The following is a 16,368-nucleotide window of genomic DNA, read 5'->3' as shown; positions in this document are numbered from 1 at the left end:
CTATAGTGACCAGAACAGAGTAACTTGTCTTTGTGGCGCACGACTGCCCTGGGTTATTCTCCTAGATGACAGACGCACAGCAGACATTAAACTGCAGGATCTGAGCGTGTCTGTCTCCTTACTGGTCCACCATCAGTATCACTGGAGCAAAACCTCTCCTTATTCCAAGAGACCACATGATGTTATCTGCTTCTGTGGATTCACAGTACCAGAGACAAGCATTAAAACAATAACCACACAGATTATTCACAAATCCCAAGGGCGGAAAGGAATGGATCTGCTGCATATACACCGGGAAGAACTAACCTGGGCATGGGGACAGAGACCAAGGAAGGTTCCCCCCAGAAAAAGACCCTGAGAAACTGAAGAGTGAAGAGACCTCAGAGTGGAGCGGCAAGGAAGAAAATTCTAGCACACTCCCACCTGTAACACCATAGAATTAACTGAAGGAGAATATGCCACTGAGATGTCTAAGAGGCAGTTCAAACTCTGATGTGTCCAAAATGAAAGCCGATCACCTGCTCCCAAACCAGTTCCTGCCAGCCTCCCCTATCCTAGTAAGTGGTAACTCCATCCCACAAATTGCCCAAGCCTCAAACTGTCACCTTATCCTGGCCTCAGCTGTCCTACCACACAACCTGTCAACACTGCCTTCGGACATGACGATTCCACCTCCAGAACATCTCCAGGCCCCGACCACCTCCGCTGCTGCTGCTCTGGTCCAAGCCCCGTCATTTCTCTGCTCTGATTAGCGCAAGCCGCCTCCTCACTGGCTTCCCTGCTCCTGCCCTCCTCCCCCTTGCAGACTGGCCTCCGCTCGGCAGCTTGAATCCCCCCATAGACTCTCCACTTCCCCCAGGTAAAAGCCAACGGCCTTACACTGACCCACGGGGGCCTGCATGACCTGCCCCCGCCTCACGGTCGCTCCTCCACATTTCCCCTCCTGCCCACTCCTCTCCAACTATACTGGCCTATTTGCTAATCATGCCACGTATTAAGGGCATTCCCACTCAGGGCCCTTGCACTTGCTGTTGTCTTCGCCTAGAAGGTTCTCTGTGAGGTTATCTGCATGGCTTGCTCTTTATTTCCTTCAGGTCTCTGTTCAAATGCCACCTTCTGTCTCCATCGGCAGCTTGCCCTTTTGTCCTGCCCGACCCAATGATATCTCCACAGCCTGTAGCAGCATTTCACATAGTGAATACTCACCTGTTTCTTTGTTTACCACCTGCCCCTCCCAAGTGACCATAAGCTCCAGAAAGACAGACTTTGATTTGTTCCCTGACACATCCCCAGAACCAGGAACAGAGACTCCAGCACGCAGTCTCTGTTCAACAAATATTTGCTAAATTAATGGAATAAACAAATCACTGCCACCACCAGTGTCTACTGTTGGCGGCAAATATTTTTGGGATGTTTGCCCGACTCTCTGCAATCCTCATCCCTGAGAACGACCTTTCCCCCAGCAGGGTGGTCTGAGCTGACATGTCTGCTCTGTGAGATCGTGTCCTGGGCATCGCTCCTTGGACTGAAGATGGACGGCATCTGAACCGATGAGAATCTCTGAGACTTTGGTACAAAGACTGAATGGTGCTAGTTACTACACTGACAGGGACTGGAAAGTAAGGTCTGTAAGGCAAGAAACAGAGAAATCTGCTGAAGGAAAAGAAGGAGAATCGAGTACGTGGAGAGCAGAGATGCCGGGAACAGAGAGGGAGGTGAGACGGAGGAGGAGGGTAAAGAGGAAGAGGGGGCCGGAGGGCTGTCGGTGGCAAGGTTTCCACCCTCAGCTCGGGTCCAGAGTCAGACTCGGGGTCCAGACTCAGCCCTACCGCCTCCTGTCAGCTCAGGCCCGGCGGAATGCAAGGAAGGACGAAAAGGCACAGAGAGGGGCAAATACCTGTCACGCAGCCAAGCAGCACACACCGTGCCATCCGCGCAAGGGCCAAGTTCAGGTTTCAGGTAACCTGCACATGGCAGGCACAGGACCACAGGACCGTAATGTGCCTTGTCGCTTACTTCGTGTCAGTCTCGCTTTAGCAGAACATCCCCTCAACACATCTAGGAATGTCACCTGCCTCTTTCCGTTCCGAGCAGATCTATACGGGAGTTGCAAGATGCTTACAGATCAGACATGGTGATCTCTAGGGAAAAATTCAAGACTTGGGCTCACAAAACACATCCTAGAAGAAAAGCATCAACCTGAATTCATTCCAGGAGCAAAGGAGTAAAGAACCAGAGCTTCACAAGAGACTTTGTATTTCAAGATGCATCTAAAAAAAAAGCAATTTATTGGCATCTACTGGGGAAACAGACCTGAAGGGCACGTGGAGCTCCACGAGCGCGAGTTGGGCGTCCAGACGAACGACACGGAGCCGCCGGAGAGAAATTTCCAGCGGCACCACAGTTTAGAGCTCTGGTCCATTGTAAAGACCATCAGAACGCTCGGTAAGAAGGACCTGACCCCAAAATGATCACCGTCCAGGAAACAACTACAGGCGATCACTAAAGTAACCAAGCCCGGTTGTTGCGGATCAAACAGTTTCAGAAGATTTAGGTTATAACGAGTCTCGGCTTCCACACATCTAATTTTTTTTCCCATGATGGCTTGTTCTGTTCTCTGATTTATTCCCCTGGCGCCAACCTTAAAGGGCAATTTTTTCTCTAATTGACTGGATTTGAGAAGCAGGAACCTAAGAAACTGAGAGAGTAAGCCATCAGCTATTAGATCCAGCTTCAGTTTACATGAAAAGTTAATGCCCTGATTTAGTGCATAACAATTTACCGCCACGGCCTGATCTCTGCGGAGAACTTGTAGCGAACAGATACCATCTTGTTTTTATTCAGCTCCCCCCACAGCCCCCGTTGTTGTTAATAATGTATAACAGTTTTTGACAGTTTTCCCATTTTTATTAAAACTTGTATTTTACACACTTTAAATAAGCTAACCAAAATCATGTATTGATATAAAAATTAAAATGAAAGATGAGTAACCACCATCATTTTTCAACGTAAAACATTAAAGAATGTTAGCATCAACCACAGCCACAAAAACGTGGAGAGAGGCACACACAGGCTGCTTGTTGCATCCTCTTTGCAGTATGTTGGGAAACTCTCCAATGCCCACGGACAGGCTGAATAATTTATACTACATCCACAAAATGGAAAGCTCCGAAATAAAAATGAAAGCAGACCCTCTCTAGATACTGCTGTGGAGTGACGTCCAGGACAAAGAAAGAAGCGAAGTTGGGAAAAGTGTGTAACAGGAGGCAGAAAAACGTGCTGAAGTCCACCACAGAGACCCACTCAGCAAAACCCAGACCACAGGCAAATCTCAGGACAAAGAACTCGCTTTCTCCAACGACAAAAACAAAAAAGAGGGGGTGCTGCCTGAGCGCTTGGGTCCCTTTGAAATCGTGGTTGACATCCCAATCCTCAATGTGATGGGACTAGGAGGTGCGGCCTCTGGAGGTGATTAGCTCTCCAGGGTGAAGCCCCAGCCCCTCCCATAGCACGAGGACCCCGACCGGAAGCCTGGAACCTGGAGGAGAGCCCTGCCAACCCCGCTGGCCCGGGGCTCAGACTTCCAGCCTCCAGGGCTGAGAAGAAGGAGTTCCGGTTGTTTGTGAGCCACCCAGGCTGTGGCGTTTGGTTATAGCAGCCTGAGTGAACTAAGACGGAGAGGGAGAGAGGAGGAGGCAAAATATGAAAAGACCTGAGAGTTTAAAGAGGGAGATACGTGTATGGTTTATCTGAATATCAATACAGCAGAGTTTTTTACATTACGAGACAAGTGCCATCATCTGAACAATACCTGGATATTTGAGGATTTTTTAAGTCTTTTTTTTTAGGAAGTGGTGGTAGTATTTTGGTTAATTTTTCAAGGATTCCATAAATACAGATATATTTTTTAACAAAGTAAGATGGTATCTGGGTAACTGTTGAAGCTGATACATGGGGTTCTTTATACAAATCTATTTTATGTACGTTCAAAAGTTTTCTCATAAATGAGTTGGGGAAAAGGAACTTCCCACCTCAAACAAATTGCAAGTATGCGTGTGTGTGCGTGCGTGCGTGCGTGCGTGTGTGTGAGAGAGACAGAATCAAGAACATGTAAACGATGACTGACAGGTGTTAATATTAAGGAATTGTTAATAGTTTTAGTGTGGTAATATTCTGGTTATAATATTTGAAATGAAAGTAAAAGGTGAAATGACCTCTGGGATTTGCGATAAATCAGGGCAGGGGGCGCCAGTGGGCTGGTGCTTGGTGACAGGTATATTGCTGTGATTATACTGTTCTCTCTCCTTTCGCATATATTTGAAACTTTACAAAATAAGCACTCTTGAAAAATGGGATTTTTTATTCAGATTTTGATGTAAGGTTCCTAAAATTTCTGTACTTATCCATCTTACCTCCTGAGGCTTTATTAACACCAAATGAAATAAAATATAATTAGAATGACTGTTGAAATGCTGTCTTTTATGATCGAGGCTGGCAGAACAGAATGAAGAAAACAGTGAGCTGGAGATCTTAAAATTCTAAGTTTATCACCACTTTTTCAATGATGCTTTCTGTCACAGTCTTCCCTCTCCTAACTGGAAGCCCCTCAAAGATAGCTACCTGGTCCCCCTTGTTTGCCATAGTGTCCTCTGTGGCTAACCCAACACTTGTATGAAAATATAAACCGGAGCTCTGGCTGGTGTGTCTCAGTGGATTGAGCGCTGGACTGTGAAGCAACCGGTTGCCAGTTAGATTCCCGGTCAGGCCACATGCCTGGGCTGTGGACCATGTCCCCAGTAGGGGGCGCACGAGGGGCAACCACACACTGATGTTTCTCTCCCTCTCCTTCTCCCTCCCTTCCCCTCTAAAAGTAATTAGACAAAATCTTTTTAAAAAAGAAACCCAAGTTCAAGTCTCTGTTCAGCAATGCTGAGCAAGGACTATGAGTGTTCTGTTCTGTACCCACCCTCACTGCCACGATTCAATCAATATTTGTGGAAAGACAGTTACCTTAACCTCCCCAAGCCTCAGGCTCCTTGTCTGCAACACAGAAATAATACCTCAGCAAGTTTTCTGACCTACTGTGGCTAAAATGGCTTTCTTTAGCCATTCATTCATTTGTTCCACAAATATCTGTAAATTCCGAAGTCCTACAAAAGTATGGAATGAGGGACCCTTTATGCTGTGTGCCAGGCACTGTGACACATGGTCGGGACAACTGCAAAGGTAAACACGGCACTATCTCTGTTTCTGCGGAAGTTTTCTGCCAAATGGATGGAAGGAGAGAGGACAAAGTACCAACGGGAACTGGTACGTGACAGCTGACATGCACGTCCCCCCTGCAGAGCGTTCTCCGGCCTGAGGCGGTTTCGGGACAGAAATCAGTTCACTTAACTTCCCAACGCTATAAGCGTCAACGCCCAAATGAAAGCCAACAACGCCAGGTATTTCTTTCACTTACTCACTGCAATAAGACTAGAGATTCTTCCAGAAGCCCCCAGCCAATGCTGGAAACCTTCCCAAAGAAGTAGATCCTTTTGTCTGTCTGGGTTTCTGCCGGCAAACCAAGAGTCAAACGGAGCTACTGGCCCATCGATCCCACAGGAACCACCGACTCCCTCCCCCAGAGCACCATGCCCTTCCACTTCAAAGAAGCCCCCTCGGCCACTTGTCCCGTGTCAATCAACGGCCAAATTAGGACACAGGTTCAAGTCTTTCAGATTCAATAGCAAATACAAGACCAACTTCTCATGTACTGAAAATAAGACTTCATACCTCATGTTAAAAAAAATTTTTTTTAAGTAACTTACCTCAAATTCTTCCCAAAAGCCCTGTTTGACTTTGTCTGTGGTCTCAGCCAATTTGCTCAGCTCTCGGACCCGGCTCTCTATTTCAGCAGCGTTGATGCGAGTCGTGTTGAGGGGCTAATCAAATCAAGGTCAGCCGTTGGAGGGAGATCAAGAAAGCATCACATAAAAGTGTGAACGCGGGGAAAAACAAAACCATCTCGTTTGGTGTTCACCAAGGCAAGGACAGGAAGTTCCCAGCACACAGCGATTCTCAATAAACATTTTCCTACGCAGTTTCACTTTCTTTTCTGTTCTGTCGGAAAATAAATCTTTCTCCAATCCCCACACACACTTTACTCTGCTGGTATGAACTCGACCCTCTTTTCTTGTTTTCTTTATAAATAGACTACAATATTAGAGGGATAATGTGATTTGCCACTAAGTGATGGGAGTGAACTCTGAAATACCAAGAACTCCAAAATGAGTAAGTGCGAGCACCAAAGGCGCACAGACGATGAACACCTGATGCAAACTTGCTTTAAAAACTCGGGAGTCCTTTAGGGATACAGATGGAGACAGTCACGGAAACGACGTGGTATCTCGAATCCGCTCCCATACGCCGCAGGAGGAGGGCAGCGAGTGGAGTGATAAGGACTGAAGTCAGGTTTGATGTGGTGATCAAAACTGAAGCCAGTGGCCTGGCTGGTGTGGCTCAGTGGATTGAGTGCCAGCCTGTGAACCAAAGGGTTACCAGTTCGATTCCTGGTTAGGGCACATGCCCAGGTTGTGGGCCAGGACCCCAGTGCGGGGGTGGGGTGGGGTGGGGTGGGGTGGGGTGGGGTGGGGTGGGGTGGGGGGGGGCGCTTGAGGGGCAACCACACTTTGGTATTTCTCTCCCTCTCTTTCTCCCTCTCCTCCCCTCTCTCTAAAAATAAATAAATAAAATCTTAAAANGGGGGGGGGGGGGGGGGGGGGGGGGGGGGGGGGGGGGGCGCTTGAGGGGCAACCACACTTTGGTATTTCTCTCCCTCTCTTTCTCCCTCTCCTCCCCTCTCTCTAAAAATAAATAAATAAAATCTTAAAAAAAATTAAAAAACAGCGAATCTGGGCGGTGGGCACGTGAGGTTGTGATACTGTTCTGCTCCCGTGCATCTGGAATATCCCGTGTTAGGATTTTTTCAACTTTCTAAGGGAGACGGGCTTTAGATTTCTGACGTGCTCACCTGCTTGAGCTGCAGGACCGTGCCCAGCGTTTCCACCATGGGGTTCTTCTTGTAATGCTCCACAAGGTCCGTCAGAGAGTCGAACCGTTCTCCCCCACCAACGTCGTATTTCAGTTCCTTTCAACAAAAGAAATCACACTTGTTACCTCGATGTTAAGTTATTGTTGTCCCAACTGAAGTGTAGAGACAACGGCCGGCCCCCCACCCCCGGGAATGGAAGGATCGGCAGCTGTGGCAGCGAGAGGACAGGACGCGACGAGGACGATGAAAACGCAATGGCCCACGAGGCCATCTCAAGGTGTGAGTAGCAATAAATAAATATCCAACACCCACTAGGACACAAGAACGTCTCTCCTTCTTAAGGTAACTAAATCGTTTCAAAAAATGGAAACCAGCATTCTTTACTCCCTACTTACACTGTAGGCTAAGCAACAATACATGAGGCTAATGAAGAGAAGGTAAGTAACCATTTCTCTCTGAAACACAACCAACTCCAAGGCTGCTGAGGCCTGATGTACATGGCTTTCCTTTCATCTCCTGATGAAAGCAATAAATAGAGACCAGGAAATTTTTCTAACAGGATCAGAACAGGCTATTTAAGGGAAACAACAGGGGAAGAGCTAAACTCAGAAAATACAAAACCCTCCCTGGCTGGTGTGGCTCAGTGGATTGAGCACGGGCCTGCGAACCAGATGATCGCGGTTCGATTCCCAGTCAGGGCACATGCCTGGGTTGCAGGCCAGTTCCCGGCAGGGGACTCACTAGAGGCAAGCATACATCGGTGTTTCTCTCCCTCTCTCCTTCCCTTTCCCTCTAAGGATAAATAAATAAAATCTTTAAAAAAAAAAGAAAATACAAAACCCTAGAAATAATATATATGAAGATCTTTGGACACAATCTTTTGTTTAAAAATAAAACGTGTGGCCCTGGCTGGTGCAGCTCAGTGGATTGAGCACCAGTCTGCAAAGCAAAGGGTCCCTTGGCCTGAACTGCAGGCCAGGCCCCCAGTAGGGGGCGTGTGAGGCAACCACACATTGATGTTCCTCTCACTCTCTTTCTCCCTCCCTTCCCCTCTGCCTAAAAATTTTAAAAATCTTTTTTAAAAATAAAAATAAAACTTTCAGAATGACAAAGTAAAGACCTCTGAAAACCTACTCTTCCATAAGAGCAGCGAGGACATGGGCAGAAACTGCCATCAACTGTTCAGAACTCTGAAAATGAAACAAGAACTTGCAACCATCCAAGGAGCATTTATTCAGGAACAATGACTGAATTTTGGTAAGGACAGCAAACTATGGCATTTTTCTTTACTGATTTGAGAAAGAGAGAGAAAGAGAGACAGAAAGAAACAGCACTTGGATCTTCTGCCAGAGCCAGGTTCAAACGCGGCCTTACCTGACAGCGGATCATGACATGGGTCACCTTGGACTTGCCGTCACTGCTCTCCCCCTTGTCGTCCCCAGTCCGGACGGAGAGAACAAAGTCCCCGGGGTGGCTCTGGCTCTCTCGGACCAGAAAGCTGCCATGCTTTCCTTTCTCGGTTAGTAACTTCTCCGCTTCTTTCCCAGAGAGGTGTCCGTGAAACCATCTACATTTTTAAAAATGAAAATAAACTGGGTTCGGTCGTGGGAATCACAACACTCATCACAAAACGGCCCTATCCCGTCAGCTCTCCTAAATACAATTAAAAAACTAATACATTCCTCATGAGATTGGGTGAGAGCGTGGTAAGCCAGAACTTGCAGCCCGGGCAGGCAGGGAGAACGACAAAGATGTCAAAAGTGACCATTAAACTTCCTAAATGATCGCCTAGTCATTTGGAGGCGAATGTGTTCCATTTTTCCTATTTCTTTTTACACCTCCCACCTTTTGAAAATATAATTTGTTAGCTCTCCATGCCTAACATTAAAAGGACCAACTATTAATCACAGCCATTTAAAGAAATAATAATAGAAAGTTATGGTAAAGACAGAGAATGATTTGGAAGTTTGCTCTGGCCAGCGAACAGCATGCAGAGAAAGGTCTTCACTGTAAATTAATTCAACTATTTCAAAGTTTTCCATATTTTCAACAGCCTCCAAGTCTGCTACCAACATCTTTGGCCTGTATGCTGGGTTGTCATTTCAAACTTTAATGCATGTGCGACTTAGGGCAGAGGTGAGGGATTTTGCTAAAAAAGTGAATTCCCTTTGCTCACACGCAGGGACACCAATACACTAGTGAACGGGGCCCAGCAATCTGCATTTGTGACCAGCATGCCAGCGTCCCGACAAAGGCCATCTGAGGACAGACTCTGCAATACTTAGAAAAATCTTAACATAGTTGTGCTAATAAAGTGGCCTTTTCCCTCACGATTGTGGTGGGAAAACAAGTATTATCACGGCAGATGGTGCTAATGGCTCATCACTAAAAGAGTATACTTTCTGGGTTGTTTTTCACCCACTCTCAACTAAACAAGAGTATAATTTAGAAATAAACTGCAGAGAGTTGGCGGACCGCCTTTCGCTTGACGCTACAGGGGTCGCTAAAGAAAGAAATCATCAGCACCTAATAGTGTGGGCATGGAGGTACAAGTTGAAGAAAACTACCTGAAGACAAAATACACAAACCTGATAAAGAGCCCCTGAATTTGTGTTGAGTCAGAGGCGACTGGGAATGCAGGAAGCCAATATGATCAATACAAATGAAGTCAAGCCCCAGCTCACATGGGCTGGGTTCCGACATGGCGGCGCCGGGGAAGATCGCTACAAGAAGGCAGCTCCTGCTAAAGAAGGTCATTCTCACACGCCTCTGGGTGTAACAGGAAAGAGCTGCTGGAAAATCGGACCCTCGGCTTTTCCACTTCTGAGCTTAAACTGACATCTGTGGGTGGCATCGCTGAATAAGTGGGTCGGGAGCTACGACCAGTGACTGCTGCGACTTCGGTGTCGCCATTTCCTTTGTCTTCCTCACGCAGCTCTCTAACATCATCGGCTGAAGTGCGCTCATCTTAAAATGACTGCACGTACTAAGAATACACAGGAATAGTCCGAGACCCTTAGAAGGAGTGTAAGTAACACTGACTGAAGCTTTTGTAAGAAGAGGGCACTCTGAGGATAATCGGATCCTATTATTCTCACTTTAATAAAACTTCGAAGATCGCAGCTTGGGGTGGAAGAGGCAAAGGGACTCAGATGTACAAACTGGCAGTTATAAAACAGTCACAGGGATGTACAGTGCAGCTTAGGGAATACAGTCGATAATACTGTAATAACAATATACGGTGCCAGGTGGATGAAGACTTACCAAGGGGATCACTTCGTGAGTTACATAAATGTCTAGCCACTACGCCGCACACCTGAAACTCATATAATATTGAATATCAACTGCACTTGAAAAGAATTTTTTTTAATTTCTGGAAAACAGATTGCGGCTTGAGAAACACGTACAAGCCAACCCCCCAAAACACATTTGTGCCACTCCTATGGCACAGGAGACCCTGCTGTTAGTAAAATGTCACAGGAGACTCTGCTATTACTACTCTGCTGTTACTAAAACGTTACTGACCTTTCAGAGGTAGGATCTGCACAGTTCAGAGGATATTTGAGCTCAATAACATCTCCATTCTTCTCCTTGAGTTGCCCGTGGTGCTCCATGTAATACTGGACCAGTTCAGCCAGAGTGGCGAACTTCTCTCCTCCGTACAGGTCGTAGTAGTCCCCAGTGTTCTGGATCTTGATGTGGGTAACAGCTCCATTCCTTCTAAAATAGTCCATCAGAAAGGGGAGGGGACAAATCAGCGTTACACCAGTAAAAACGGACTTCCTTATCAGATTCCACCTCAAGGCCGGCAGGATTTTGGGCCTCCCTGTCAGAATAGCAGTGAGCGCGGTAATCCGCCCAGTCCAACCTTCCAACACAAGGGCTCTGCTTATCAGTTTCTTTCCCTTGTATACCTTCCACTTTAAAAGTCCGAACTACTGAACTGTGTATTTTAAGTGAGAACAATTCTCCTCAGCATTAATCAAGGCACACATAATTAAAATGTAAACATACATCTTCCACGTAATCCAGGAAATCCACTCCTGAGTATCTTGCCCCAAAGAAAGGAAACTGTATGGCTACCAAATGGCTTGTCTGAGAAGATTCATTGCAGACTTATTTATGATGGAAACACATTGAAAACTCAAATATTTATCATCAGAATGGATAAACAAGTAGCTACATACTCATAGATACTGCAAAGCAATAAGCACGAAAAACCATATACATGCAACAACACAGATAACACCACCAACATTATAAAAAGAAGAAACCAGACACAAAAGAATATATACTATATGACTTCACTTATATGAAATTATAAAATAAACAAAACTAGCCTATGGGGATAGAAATGAGAAGAGCAGGAACCTCTTTGAGAGAGGAAGATGAGGAAAGGGGTGCATAGGGACTTTTTCTAGGGTGCTAGAAAACCTCTCCGTTTTGAAGGGGGTGCTGGTTACACGAATAGACATGTTTGTCAAAAGTCATCTCCCTGTATGCTTAAGATACGCTCTGTAATTGTATCTGAAAAATAATTTTAAAGACACGTAAGATGGACAGTTCGCAGCATGAGGTGGCTGATACCTTATCTCAATGAGCTGACATCATGCTGGCCAGAAGCTTCTCTCATTTGGCATTTTAGTTTGCCGAGGCAGTCTACGGTTTTCTGAGCTGCTGAGTACATCTCGAGCACGCCCATCACCACCTAGGTGGACCCGCATTTATTTTTAGTCTGACCCGGGAGCATTATTGATGAAGCCTCTGGGAAATAAAAACACAATTCCCCCAAAGAAGAAGGAAAATGGGAACCAAGGAAAATAAGAAAATTTGTCCCACATATTTTTGTTCCTAAAAATATCTACTTCTACTTTTTGGTGACGACTTTTTTCCAATGGGTAAAAAAGGCATTTCGGGTCACCCTCCTCCAGCTACACCTGACTTCGCTTTAACACCTGAGCTTTCCATCCCTAGCCTTCAGTTAACGCCATAACCCAAGACATTCCTGCAAGGACCAGATCCACGTACAGCCACATGGGGGGCGTCTCAGAGGCAAGATGCCGCCTGAAAGCAGCACAGTGCAGGACGACATGCCGAGCATGCACTGCTACAGAGATTTACGAACACACACTGCATACTACATACTGCTCACAATACAGACATACACGGACTTTACAGTTCTATTACAGATATTATTTACATGTTACATTACCAATGTATGTACTTTCCTACGAACTAGACTGAAACTCGTGGCACGGGCTGCCTCTGGGAATGACAGGATCAAGGGCGGCAAGTAAAGGGAAGTTTGGCTTTACTTCTTATTTTGAAGGGAAAAAAAGACTGGTAATAAATAGGACATGGGTGATTGCGCATACTTTTTAAATATTTATGTTGGATTTTTTTCCCCTCAAAAGTAAAAAAGGAGGATCGTCTGTGATTAACTAAACACAAGGCAGCATCAGCCCTGATTTTTCAGCATGGGTGCCTAACAGAAAGGTTAGGGTGCATAACAAAAAGGTTAGGCTACCTGCGGAAACCCGGGGTGAGGGACGTGAGCGTGCAAGTGCGCATGCGTGCACACAGCCGCTGCGGCACATGCGCACGTGTGCCACGGTGTCTGTAACACACACCAAACGTCTAAGCAAACGTAAAAGTGAGATCTGATAGTGCTGCAGGGTTGTTCAAAGGACCGGCTCCGAGGCAGCTCACAAAAAAGATACTCAGGTGGCCTCTAAACTTATGAAAAGACGTTCAGCTTCAATCGTGAGAGAAATGAAAACTAAAATCCGAGACAGCGTTCCGCACCCGTCATGCTGGCGAAAAACGAGAAGCTGGAACACACACATCTGGTGACGCGGTGGAAAAACCGGCACTCCCGCACACTGCCGGTGGGGGGGCGGCTTGGGAACTGCTACTAGGAAGTTCATGACTACTCAGAAAATGAGCTCCTGTACCTCTGAATACAGTGCTGATTGTCCACTCTTCGTGGGATATGTTCTAAGGCCAAAAAGACTCCCAAGGATTCATGAACTTCACTTAAGGGGTTTGAAATTAGCAGTGACTGTGGTACGGCCAAGCTGAATCTGTTTCTGTATCACAGGGTGGGCACCGATACCACGGTGGACCAGGGTCCTCCCTCCAGAAAAGCAGCACAGATATGGAATGGGAAAAGGGGAGGGCGCTGGGCTGAACTGGAACTACCAGTATGAACACTTGGTTTTAAATATGTAAATATTTATTTCCCAGCTGTCTACTCTGGGGGCCCACAGACAATGACCCCCCCAGGGGGAAATAAACACCAACAGACAGAGCAAACATATTATGTGCTTCCTGATGGGAAGTGATGGGATGGCTTCAGAAGCTTCATTAAAATAATAAGGGGAATTTGAGTATGGACTGTATACAAGATAATATTACTAAATCAACATTTAAGTTTCTCATATACAATAATGCATTCCTAGGATATGCACGCTTAAGTATTTAGAGGTAAAGATCAATGGCCTACTATGCACAAACTTATTTTCAAAAAGTTCCGGGGGTGGGGGCAATGTATGTAATATACACAAACACACACTCATAGAGAAAGAGCAAATATGGCAAAATGTTAACAGGTGAAGGGCAGGTGGTTGTTCACTGTTCACCTATGAACTTTTCTACAGGTCTGAAATTTCTCACAGTAGAAAGTGGAGGGGAAAAGCCCCCAGTAATTCCATGGTCTTGGGTCTGCCGCTTCCTAGCTGTGAGACTAGCCTACCAACTTCACCTCTGGGCCTCAGCTTACTCACCTGCAAGACAAAGGTAACAGTGGTACTTACTCATAGGTCTCTGGGGAAATTACATAAAATGGTGAGTGGAGAGTACTTAGTGCAACAGCCGGGAATATGTCACGTCCTCAGTAACGTTTGCTATCGTCACCATCATCACTACATAATCTATATCCAAACTCTTACAGAGCAAATGTCACTTTGGGTCAGATGTCGGTGCCGGGACAAGCCCAGAAGACTTACGAAGGCTCCCACTCACTCTGTATCGTATCGTAAAAGGGAAGTAAAAGCCAATGGCAAAGGTTCCTTAAGAAACTGATCTATGCCAAAAAGAGATTGCCCAAGTCCCAAAGGAATCCTAAATGAATCCTCAAGAGCACATCTTTATTTTAAAATAACAATAAAAGCAAAGTCATAAAGCGTTTCCATTTTAACTCCTGGAATGAGCTCAAGTAGGGAGAATAAGTATTTAAGAGAAAGTCAATTTCTATGAAAATTCTCCTACACCTACTCAAAGAGACACGTAACAAGATGCTGTCCATGCCGTTCAAAAAAATGTTAAACGAAAAACAACCCAATGCCCAGCAATAAGGGACTGGATAAACTGTGATGGGTTCATACCATTCAGAGATTATAGAGCCACTAAAATGAATAGTCACACCTGCAGGTACCGGCACAGAACTTCAAAGTTTTTTCAAGAAAGTGGCAGAATAATGCATACATTATGAAGAAGCCATGGATGTGGATTCTAAACACACACACACTGGCGTGGTACTGTTCACACACAGCACAGGCGCAGTTTGAGTACAAAAGCCTGGTCAGGAAGGGCACAAGCCAACCTCTCTGAGCGAGGTTTCCTCTGGGGGGGGGGGGAGGGAGGATTGGGACAGGGCAGGGGAACACACAGGACCACAACTTCCTCCGTGACGTTTTATTTCTAAAAAAAAAAAAACACAAATGATCTGAAGAAACTCTTTAGTATTTTTCCCACTAAGAGATGAATGGAAGGAAGGTGTAAGCCAGGTTCAGGATGAGTGGATTCAGGCAGGGGGTGGCTTAGGGGCTGGTTATAGTTGGCTCCAACTCATCCTTGGTGGTCAGTCTCTCGAGGGACAAGAAATGCCCACCTCCAACCCCCTCCTGCTGAATTCCCCAGCTTCTCACTCCCGGGGGGGCTGCATCTGAGCCCCACACATGCTTGACCCAGGTCTGGCCCTTGGGCCAGGCTCATCGCAGGGCGGCAAGCAGGCCTCCTAACCCTCGGCAAGAGCAGCAAGGGGTCTGGGTGCGGTTTGTTTCGTTTTTTTGTCATTTACTGGGTTTATTGGGATGTCACTGGTTAACAAAATCAAGTGTGGTTTCAAGTGTGGTTTTTGCATTTCCTACCTGGAAAACACTCTCAGGAGTCTTTTTCTTGCTACTTACCTAACGGAAAGCGTGAAGTCTCCAGGGTTACTTTTACTGGGCCTTGCCAGAAAACTGCCATCAACTCCTCTTGTCAACAGTAGGTTTTCGGCCTCCACGCCAGTGATATTTGGATGAAACCATCTTGAGAGGGAGAGAAAGAGAGAAAGGAAGGAGTGAACAATAAAGGGTTCTATCAGCACTACATGCCACACTGTCACAGCTGAGCCTAACCCCCTGAGTAGGGTGGCTAATAAAAATGCAAATCAAACCTTCCCTGGCCCCTCCCCCTCTTCTCCTCGGTTACTCCTCCCTCCTCCTTCCCCCTGGTGGGGCCAGGGGTCCTGCTAGCACAGTAGGTAGGGCTGGGTGCATGGGTATTAAGCCAGTCACTTGGTTGACCAGCCCAAAATGATAGTGCACATGGTCAGGAGACTGAACATATGGAGTGGGAATAAACGAGTAAGTAAACAAATAAACTATTTAATAAATAAGTACACATAGTGAAGATAATGGGAGCCGGGTTTCTCACTGTTGGAAAGAGAGAGACAAATATGGAAAGGGAGAAGGCCAGAATAAATCCTATGCTGTTAGACTGGAGGTATCAATGCAAAGGTATCAATGCAAAGTCTAGAATTTAATATATATGGAGACAGATATATAGATACAGAAATACAGAGGTATGTCTGTGTGTGTGTGTATATACGCAACACACGTGCATATTGTGGTAGCTCTCTCTTCTGAAAGAGCCTGGAAGCAATGACACCCCAGTAGCAATCAGCACACCCAGCACTGGTATCCTGGTTTCTAAACACCGTTCTCCAATAAGAGGAACTGGGCTCCTTGGAGAAACGGGATTCCAGGGCTGGGGCAGTAAAAGTAAGGTGAGCCTGCAACACCTTATTGTGCCACAGTAAGTAAGGGCTCCAATGAGGACGTGTCAAAATGACGATGCAGGAGGAGGCTTGAAAGTCCTCCCACCGGCCATGTCAGAGACAGTTTGTACCTCAAAATAAGTCATGATATTAATAGATTATAACTCATTGAATAAAATAGGAAACCAAGAGTCCACACAGGTATTAATTTTTAAAAACTAATTAAGGTTCATTAAAAAATTTACCATGGAATGACCACATGACCCAGAGATTCCACTTCTGGGTACAGACC

The 16,368-nt window shown here is 46.0% G+C and overlaps 1 protein-coding gene across 2 annotated transcripts in view; it reads right to left on the bottom strand.

Annotated features, from left to right (window-relative positions):
- PTPN11 (protein tyrosine phosphatase non-receptor type 11) overlaps window positions 1–16,368 on the bottom strand; it is a 63,588-nt gene that overhangs the window by 33,500 nt on the left and 13,720 nt on the right. For both annotated transcript variants that reach the window (XM_037052140.1, XM_037052141.1), the window contains exons 2-6: window positions 15,223–15,345; window positions 10,559–10,753; window positions 8,408–8,600; window positions 7,013–7,129; window positions 5,811–5,924 (exon numbers count right to left, since the gene is read on the bottom strand). In XM_037052140.1, coding sequence (XP_036908035.1) covers window positions 5,811–5,924; window positions 7,013–7,129; window positions 8,408–8,600; window positions 10,559–10,753; window positions 15,223–15,345 — 742 coding nt within the window. The remainder of the gene's footprint in view (window positions 1–5,810; window positions 5,925–7,012; window positions 7,130–8,407; window positions 8,601–10,558; window positions 10,754–15,222; window positions 15,346–16,368) is intronic.

Source organism: Sturnira hondurensis, unplaced genomic scaffold (genome assembly GCF_014824575.4).
Source record: "Sturnira hondurensis isolate 20B ecotype Veracruz unplaced genomic scaffold, ASM1482457v3 Scaffold0007406, whole genome shotgun sequence".
Lineage (NCBI taxonomy): Eukaryota > Metazoa > Chordata > Mammalia > Chiroptera > Phyllostomidae > Sturnira > Sturnira hondurensis.
The sequence above is the reverse complement of the archived record's forward strand: the minus strand, read 5'-3'. Positions and strand labels throughout refer to the sequence as shown.